Source organism: Oncorhynchus masou, chromosome 2, assembly GCF_036934945.1.
Source record: "Oncorhynchus masou masou isolate Uvic2021 chromosome 2, UVic_Omas_1.1, whole genome shotgun sequence".
NCBI lineage: Eukaryota > Metazoa > Chordata > Actinopteri > Salmoniformes > Salmonidae > Oncorhynchus > Oncorhynchus masou.
This window is the reverse complement of record NC_088213.1, coordinates 29437382-29447570: the sequence shown is the minus strand read 5'-3', so window position 1 is coordinate 29447570 and position 10189 is coordinate 29437382. Positions and strand designations below refer to the sequence as shown.

The 10189-nt window shown below is 46.5% G+C and overlaps 1 protein-coding gene and 1 pseudogene across 1 annotated transcript; both read right to left on the bottom strand.

The window, feature by feature from the left end:
- Positions 1-1016: 1016 nt before the first annotated feature.
- On the bottom strand, positions 1017-2087 carry LOC135552883 (Na(+)/H(+) exchange regulatory cofactor NHE-RF1-like; annotated as a pseudogene).
- A 375-nt stretch (positions 2088-2462) lies between these two features.
- LOC135553893 (uncharacterized) lies at positions 2463-4885 on the bottom strand. Its single transcript, XM_064985821.1, has 6 exons — positions 4595-4885; positions 4339-4487; positions 3676-3865; positions 3461-3585; positions 3219-3305; positions 2463-3115 (listed from the first exon to the last, which is right to left on the bottom strand). Exons 1-6 carry the CDS (start codon positions 4836-4838, stop codon positions 2573-2575), a joined length of 1338 nt encoding a protein of 445 aa, XP_064841893.1. The 5' UTR covers positions 4839-4885; the 3' UTR covers positions 2463-2572.
- Positions 4886-10189: the final 5304 nt, after the last annotated feature.

Sequence of the window (10189 nt, the reverse complement as noted above, 5' to 3'; positions counted from 1 at the left end):
TTTTCACCTGGTATTTTTTATTTGTATTTTATTTTACTTTGTATTTTTTTTCAGGACAAAAAGTTTAATCACAACTTTACAGTTAAACAACAGCTTACTTTGGGTTAACATCTCGAACCACATACCTCAGTCCCTTTAACCAAAATGTGACCAACAATGATTGTCACATATAGAACAGAGAATCTCATGTATTCTGAATGAGTTCTACAGTCTAAGAATTGACATGTCAACAGCTTCAAAATGATAGGGTAGTACACCAGTGGTCAGCATTAGAATGACACATTTCCTGAACAAATTCAGTGATATCTGCTAACCAGACGCGTAGACCTCTCATTAAGCGATGGTCAGACGATGGTCTTGTATTGCTAAAGAATTCAGATAGTTAGTCATTTATTAAGGGCTGGGTTTCATTCATATCGCAGAAGATCCAGGTTCAAATCTAAAGGTCATTTCCAATTGCGTCGACGTATACAGCGTTTACTGTGAATCTCCACAAACGCAGGAAAATTCACTAACTATAGATTGAGAAATAACTCAGATCTTCAACCATACGGACTGAACCCAGTGATCAGGCAGAATTACTAAACATGAACGTCTCTGGAAAGAAGTTTTGATTCATCTTAACTCATCCCGAAAAACTCAATCACTCCCAGCTTGCTATTAGCTAGCTCGTGATTCTACAAGGAAGTATAGCAACCAATCAGATTGTTTATAGACTGACAATAAGATTCAACACACCTTCATGATACACACGCATTCATTTCTTATTTCCATATATTCCATCATCTTGATTTCTTCATCATCCTACTAGATGGAAACTATACAATGTTTCTTATGCAGGAGTGGCGTTTCAATTATTTTTTTTTAATTGAAAAAAATAAAGTGGAAAACCCCTCAATTTAGCACATGAAAAATCACAAACTATTAACACTGTTCACGTCGTACATTGTGTGTCTGCTTGAGAGAGAGAGCAAAAGAAGGAGTGAGGGCGAGAGAAAGGAGGAAGGAAAGGTGATTTATAGGTTACTGAAGAGTTCGTTCTTCTTGCTCCAGTCCATGGCAGGGGCCTTCTTGGATGAGCGTTTCTGGTGAGCTCTCTCTGGGCTCTCCCTGGGCTAGAGACAAGCTGAGGCTCGCATTAGGCTCCTGAACCGGAGGCACCCGTACCTCTGGAGGGGTGCTGGCAGCGGATGTCGGTAGAGAGGCAGTGGAGGTGGTGCTGGATGTCGATGCACTGACAGACACCTTAGGCTTTACTGCTACCTTACCATCCAGCTCCTCTTCTTCTGCTCTTCCATTGGACACAGGTTCAGGAAGAGGTCCTGTGAGGTAGGCCTCTGTAGGAATGACGTTGCAGCTGTTGAAGGAAGCTTCTGCTTCACGATCCACCACCAGTAGACTGGTCTCATCTCCCCCGGCCTTGATGGCTGCTACCACCTCACTGTGCTGCATTCATACTACCGACATACTGTTAACCTATACTATCTTGTCCTGCGGTTTGAGGCCAGCCTTGTCAGCAGGAGATTCCTCATCCACAACTCTAATGTACTGGCCTGGTTTAGACTTCTCACTGTGCAAGTTGAAAACATAGCCCGTCACACCCTTCTTCATCGAGCACAGACGAGGATGCAGCTCTGCCTTCGAGTCCATTAGTGTGACAGAAATCAAGACAGACTGGATTCTAGCGTTCAACAACCATCCGAAGACCAAGAGAGAAATAGGCACGGTTCCAAACAAGCACAATACAGTTTCTCTAAGAAAACCATAGCTCTTCCAAGCAAGGTTGCCAACCTAACCTGGTATTTTAACACTTGTTTCAAAGCTCTCTATTCTGTCACCATTCAAGGTGATAAAATGACCCATACAGTATGTGTGCTAATCAATTACTCTGATGACACCAATATATCCTCCCCTTCTGTAATATAGGCAAAGAGAATGATGTGCTGTAGTATGAGGATGTTCCCACCATCCTTATTTAGGTTGACTTACTTAACCAATCTCCCTGTAATCAGTTGGAAACCCACCAGTAACACAGCATCTTCAGGTGGCTCAGATATGTGGTGACAGGTGGACTCTATTTGATGCATGTGTAACAAAGGTAATTAGGCCCTGAGTTTGCGAGCTGTTATTAAAATGCTAAACAGTTTAAGGGCTGGATAACATGACGATCTAAACCTCATCAGGATGTGGGAGGGAAGGACAGAGGGAGAAAATAGAACACGTCTGATTTGTATTCGCTGTGGGTGAATATGTTATTTCATACATTACAGAATGCAATATGCTTATGGATCATTATTGTCCAAATGAACTCTATGCTGATATATTCACTCTTCCCTACCTGCAGTAGTTTGATTGTTCCCTTGGCAGTAATATTTATTATTTTTGGTGAATTCAAACAAATAGGTCTAATCTAAACATGCTGCGTCACATATCAACCGTAGTGAAAATTTGCTGCAGAAAAAATGTTTTATTAATTGATCAAAGTATAGCTTTTGCTACATTGAAATGTTAATTAGACCTATTGACTCTTCAGAGATGCAGAGGCAGCTCGGTCTCCACTGTCAACATGTAATCAGTCAAAAAGTGCTGCAATCTCCAGCAGCATTGCATCCTCATTGTCATTATCAGTAGCAGGGGTAGAGGAGGCAGCCATATCCTTCAGCTCATTGTCATCTTCATACTCAGCGATGAGGTCTTCCAGGCTGGTCTCACTGATGGATTTCTTCATAGAGGTGTCTGTTAGGGTGGAGATCAAATCTTTAGCAGAGTCATCCTTCACATCCTCGTCAGTAGTGATCATGTCCTTAGTGATCTCAGGGGTCAGTGCCATGTCAAGAGTGGAGGTCTGGGTAATGGAGTCTGACATGTGAAGATCTATCATGGTCTCCGATGAGACCATGGAGATCTGGCTCTGAGAGGTAGAAGCGGTCCGTGTGTCTGTGTTCATATCTGATGTCTGTGTTTCCATCTGCGCATGTGTCGAAGTGTTGGTAGAGGATGGCGTTCTCTCTGTCCTAGTTGCCATAGACGAGGTGGGCAGAGGGACTCCGGGTAGCTGCCACTCCAGCGGGACGATGGCCAGGTTCCGAGCCAGGGACAACTGAGAGACTGATCTCTACCCGGAGGAAAAGGGTGGTTAGGTTGAGGTCAGAGGGGAAATTGTCTAGATGCTTTAATCTCTGTCTGTCCGTATAGTAATTTAGGTTTCAGTAACTTACGTGAGCACGTGGTAGAGTCGGAGAGTCAGGTCTCATGTAAATTTCCTCCACAGGGGTCTTCACTTGCCGGCGTGTCCTTCGATTTTCCTGCACAACACAATTGTAACACCCAATGATAACACAGCATTATGGGAAAGATATTTTGCTCACAATAAAATATGATACAGCATGTTTGGTTGTCTCACAGAGTTAGGTCTTTGTCCTGAATTAGTTCCCTTGTCTGTTTCTGGTGTTGTACTTACGGGTTCGTGGTCCTGAGATGATTTCAACAGCTGAACTTCAGTCCGGTCTTTCTCCCTGCCCACCTTTCCATTACTCTTGTCCTTGACCCTTTGGGTTGTAACATCACCTCCAGACAAGTCTGAACCTGTGTAGATTAGACATTTTGAAGACACGTTCTTCCAAGTGGAGCCAATCTCATTCTATATCTAATCAGCAGACACCCCATAACACTCACCAGTATCAGATGCATTATCTTTGTCCTGGTCCTTTCTACTCTGTCTGTTCTGAGAGGGACGAGTCTTCCTCAGCTTGACTTTCCCACCACAGCAGAAGAGAGTGAACAGCTGCAGGGCCGCCACAGCTGGATGGATGCTCTTCTTCTTCTCTTTCTGCTGGGTCTCCTTTGCTTGCTCCTCAGGGGAGACCTCAGTGTCGCAATCAGTACATCGGTTAGAAATCTACTGACATTTCAAACTACAATATCAATGTTGAATATACGAAGCCAATGAGCTTTAGCTTGATTGGCAACAAATAATATTTCCTAAGTGTGTTTCCATGTCAAAATGTTACCCCATAATAACTAGGGTTAGTGCTGACGTCCCTACCCTAAAACCTAACCTTAACCCCTACCTTAACCCTAAACCTTAACCTTAACCATTTCAATTTCAACGTCAAAGGTAAGAGTTGGGACGTTCCATGGATTCTGTTTTGACTTTTCCTAATAACTTTAGGTTTAGATCTACCCTCTCTGAAGGGGCATTGTGACATTATCACATTTGTCAAGCCATGTCAAAGAATCAGATTCAACACAATATGCTGTGTTATCCTTATTGTGGTCATTATCAGTTGTCAAATGCATTGGTTAATCCTCATTAATAAGCAAGTTTGGATGTTTTACCGAGTTAGGTCTTTGTTTAATGTCCTTTTCTTTTTCCTGTGTCGTTCTGGATTTGTGGTCCTGAGATTCAATGCTATGTTTCTCTCCCCCAACCTTTCCTTTACTCTTGTCCTTGATCCTTTTCACGTCACCTGCAGAGTAGTCCAAGCCTGTAAGTGAAACATTTCTAAGACACATAACCTGTTTTTTCCCAAGTGAAGCCTAGATAATTGTACTATGTAGCAGCACTAATCAATATACACCTCCTAACACTCACCAGTATCTGAGTCATTATTTTTGTTTGTATCATTTATCGTTGTTCCCTTTCTCCCATCACCACTCTGGGAGGGATCAAAGGGTGTTTTCTTCACCTTGACGCAGCTCAGCAGTGTAAACAGCTGAAGAAAGGTCAGGGCTTGAGGGATCCTCTTCTCCTTGGGTTTATCTTTATGTTCCTGTGTCTCCTTTGGTTGCTCCCTATGGGATACCTCAGGGACAGGGTCACTTAGTCTCTGACCCATGTCACGACAAGGTAGTGTACTGTTGTAATCAATCAAATCAGTTATACGTTGAGAGATCGTTCGAATGTAGCTAATGCGCTCTACCTGAGCTTGTCTGACCGTTTTAATGTGGTCTGAGATTATGACATATGTGTGTTTCCGTGGCAACATGTTACCTCATAATGTTCCCTTCTAACAACTAGTTCTCCTTCCCTGGTGAAGGGGCATTGTGACATCACCAAGTTAGTTACCTATCCACATATCCACCCAGAACACTGGAACATCCTATTTCTATGGACCTAGTCTGCCTGTATGTCTGTATTTTCCTGCTGGATCAAATTATGATCCTACCACTGTATGTCTGTCTCTCTCTTTCCTTCACTCTACCTCTCTCTCTCTGGCTGTACTCATATTCAACCTCTGCCTTCACCCTATTGCAGCAGTGTATTTTCTCATAATTTGCCTGCATCATGTTGCAAGGAGAGAGTGGCTGAGCACAGGTCAATCACTCCACAATGAGTGTGATTATACAGTTGATTATCAAGTGCCACATTCAACAGACTACTACTGTTGGCAATCAGAATACATGCTTGTTGTAGTCCAAGAGTCGACTCAGTGAATACATGCAGCACAATGGGCAAGGGTCATGGCAACACGTCTATTCATACCTCCTCTATGTTTGCACTATTAAAAGCAGATCGCCGCCACATGTAGCATTAGAGACAGCAAGCCTCCCTGGCTCAGCACCTGTTAGTGTCAGCTTTTAAGTGCTACATGTCAGCCTGATAATTACTCTGTGTGTCATCAGCAGAGGTGATTAGTGATAAAAGCTCACAGAACATGATAGGCTAACACCTCTGGAGGCACCTGGATGTATCACAGTAGTTTATCCATTTCACTCAGACCACTAACGATGTACCGGTTTGCAGGTATGCACGCACAGACACACACACACACACACACACACACACACACACACACACACACACACACACACACACACACACACACACACACACACACACACACACACACACACACAGAGACGTTATGCTCTTCTATCCCCATGACGACCTAAAATTAATTTCCATTCAAAATCCTATTATCCTTAACTCCTAACCCTAAACCTTACCCTTACCATAACCCTAACTTTAACCTTAACTCAAACCATAACCTTAACCTGTAACCCTAACCCTTACCCAAACCCTAAACCTAACTCCTAACCCCCCCCCACGCACGAACACACACCACATGCGCACACACACACACACACACACACACACACCACGCATTCATTTCTAGGAACGCATGCACACACACATTACTGCAGACACGGACACACACACACGGTCCATCATGTCCTATGAGCAGGGCAAAAACAGCAGCTGGCAGACCGTAATAGAGCCTGTCTGTCAAATCAAAAGTATTTATAAATCAAATCAAATTTATTTATAAAGCCCTCCTAACATCAGCTGATATCTCAAAGTGAAACCCAGGCAAAACCCCCAAACAGCAAGCAATGCAGGTGTAGAAGCACGGTGGCAAGGAAAAACTCCCTAGAAAGGCCAGAAAATAGGAAGAAACCTAGAGAGGAACCAGGCTATGAGGGGTGGCCAGTACTCTTCTTGCTGAGCCGGGTGGAGATTGTAACGGAACATAGCCAAGATGTTTAAATGTTCATAGATGACTGTCAAATGTGTATACGGGAGGCGAAGTCAGGTGCAGGAGAGCAGAGTGCAGTGAACAGGCACACTTTAATTCCTTTCCAAAATACATAGCACATAAAAACAATAACGTGCCAAAGACACGTAACATGACATAAGTAATAATCAATCCACAATACCAAACAAACAATTACACACAAAGACATGATGGGAAACAGAGGGCTAAATACATGTATAATTATTAGGGAATGAAAACCAGGTGTGTATGGAACAAGACAAAACAAATGGATATATGAAAAATGGAGAGTTGATGGCTAAAGAGCCGGTGACTTCGATCGCCGAATGTATCCCAAATAAGGAGAGGAAACGACTTTGGCGGAAGTCGTGACAGTACCCCGCCCTTGACACGAAGTTCCGGTGTCGAGCCTACACCGGCCTCGGGGACAACCTGGAGGGCGAGGTGAAGGGTGATCCGGCAACGGTGAAACTCCCGCAGCAGTTCAGGATCCAAAACATCCACAACTGAGAACCCAGCACCTCTCCCTCCGGACTGTACCCCTCCCATTCCACAAAGTACTGAAGGCCCGACACCTCGAATCTAGGATGGAACGAACGATGTACGCTGGGGCCCCCTTGGCGTCCAAAGGGGGTGGAGGGACCTCCCACACCTCAGATTCCTGGAGTGGACCAGCCACAACCGGCCTGAGGAGAGACACATGGAACAAGGGGTTAATACAATAATCAGAGGGAAGCTGTAATCTGTAACATACCTCATTCACCCTCCTCAGGACTTTAAAGGGCCCCACAAACCGCGGACCCAGCTTCCGACAGGGCAGTCGGAGGGGCAGGTTACGGGTCGAGAGCCAGACCCGGAAGACGTGAGTAAACAGGGCTTCCGCAGTCTGCCGGGCCATAGGATGACTGGGCAGACGGAAGGAGGAGGGAGGATAGAGGAGGGAGGAGATGACAGGACTTAGAAAAATGATCCACAACGACCAGGATCCAAGTGTTCCCCTGTGAAAGAAATAGATCTGTTAGGATATCCACTGACAGATGTGACCAAGGTCATTGTGGAACGGGTAAGGGATTCATTTACCTATGGGCATGTGTCTTTGAGCCTTACACTGGGCACGCACCGAGCAGGAGGAAACATAAGCCCTCACGTCTTTTGCCAAGGTGGGCCACCAGTACTTTCAAGTCAGACAGAGCACCGTCGCCACTGGCGGTGGTCAGTCCAGATGAGGAAAGGGTGTTTACCCCCCTCAAGCCAATGTTTCCACAACTTCAACGCTTTAACCACAGCCAACAACTCGCAGTCCCCCACATCATAGGCACGCTCTGCTGGGATGAGCTTCTTCGAGAAGAAAGCACAGGGACGGAGTTTTGGTGGCGTACCCGAGCGCTGTGAGAGCACGGCTCCTACCCCAGCCTCGGACGGGTCCACCTCCACTGTGAATGCCAAAGAGGGATACGGATGGGCCAGCACGGGTGCTGAAGTAAACAGAGCTCTTAGCTGCTCAAAATCCCTGTCCGTCTCAGCCGACCACATGCAACAGTACAGGACCCCCTTCAGCAATGAGGTAATGGGAGCAGCAACCAGGCCAAAACCCCGGAAAATTCTCCGTTAGTAACTGGCAAACCCTAAAAACCGCTGCACCTTCTTTAGCGTGGTGGGAGTCGGCCAATTATGCATGGATGCAATGCTGTCACTCTCCATCTCCACCCCTGATGTGGAAATGCGAAACCCTGGAAAGAAGACGGCCTGCTGAACGAACAGGCACTTCTCAGCCTTGACATACAGGTCATGCTCCAACAGTTGTTCAAGTACCTTGCGCACCAAGGACACAGGCTCGGTGCGTGTAGCAGAGTGTTTGAGAATGTCATTGATATACACCACTACACCCTGCCTGTGCAGGTCCCTGAACATCTCGTCTACAAAGGATTGGAAAACTGATGGAGCATTCATCAACCCGTACAGCATGTTGAGGTACGCATAATGCCCTGTGGTGGTACTAAACGCTGTCTTCCACTCGTCTCCCTCCCGGATACGCACCAGGTTATACGTACTCCTGTGATCCAGTTTCATGAAGAAGCGCGCCCCATGCATTGAGACATATGTATCCATAGCCACTGTCTCCGCTTGCTACAGGGGATACACGTGACTCCTAGGAAGCACAGCTTCTGCCAGGAGACTTATCGCACAATCCCACCGTCGATGACATGGTAATTGAGTCACCTTCATTTGTTCAGAAGGCGAGAGCCAAATCGACATATTCTGGGGGTGATGTGCACGGTGGAGACCTGGTCTGGACTTTCCCTGCCGTGGTAGCACCAACGGCAACCCCTGCACACCTCCCTGAGCACTCTGGCCTTCATGATTATCCTGGACCATTATGGTCGACTATCCAGAGCGTGAACCGGGAAGGGTCTAACTCCAGGAAAAATGGAGATCCCTAAACTTATGGCTAATGCTCTGTCGATAAAATTCCTTGCTGTGCCTGAATCGACAAGTGCCTTATGCAGGGAATGTGGAGAAAATTCAGGGAAACAAACAGGCACAAACAGTTGATCAACAGAGGATTCTTGATGAGTGTGGTGCGAACTCACCTGGGGTTACGCCAGAGTTGCCTCGACTCCCAGAGGAACCAACACGGCACTGACCGGCAGTTTGTCCTCTGCGGCGACAAATGGTGCATGTGATGGCTCCTCCTCCAGTCTCCATATGAGCAGCCCCTCCCAACTCCATGGCCACCGGAGGGGGGGTGCTGGAAGATGGCACCGACAGAGCCTCCTCTGGACGTCCGTGGGTGACCAACAGGTTATCATACCGGATGGACAAATCCACCTGTTGGTCAAAGGAGATGGTGGCATCCCTGCAGGCCAGCTCACGTCAGACGTCCTCTCGTAGGCTGCATGGATAGTGGTCGATGAGGGCCCTGTGTTCCAGCCTGCTCCGCCGGCCAAGGTCCGGAATTCCAGAGCGAATTCCTGGGCGCTCCTCGTCCCCTGCCTCAAATGGAAGAGCCTTTCTCCCACCGCTCTACCTTCGGGTGGATGGTCGAAGATGGCCCGGAAACGACGGGTGAACTCCTCGAAGTGGTCCAACACCGCGTCCTCCGCAAAATACACAGCACATAAAAACAATAACGTGACAAAAACACGGAACATGACGAAAGCAAAGCGCCCGACAATAATCCACAATACCAAACAAACAATTACACACAAAGACATGAAAGTAAACAGAGGGCTAAATACATGTAGAATGATTAGGGAATGAAAACCAGGTGTGTATGGGACAAGACAAAACAAATGGATATCTGAAAAATGGAGCGGTAATGGCTAGAAAGCCGGTGATGTCCATCGCTGAACGCCGCCCGAACAAGGAGAGGAGCCGACTTCGGCGGAAGTCGTGACAATAACCAGCAGGGTAATAATAATAATCACAGTGGTTGTCGAGGGCGCAACAGGTCAGAAACTCAGGAGTAAATGTCAGTTAGCTTTTCATAGCCGATCATTCAGAGTATCTCTACTGCTCCTGCTGTCTCTAGAGAGTTGAAAACAGAAGGTCTGGGACAAGTAGCACGTATGGTGAACAGGTCAGGGTTCCATAGCCGCAGTCAGAAAAGTTTAAACTGGAGCAGCAGCAGCACAGCCAGGTGGACTGGGGACAGCAAGGAGTCATCAGGCCAGGTAGTTCTGAGGCATGGT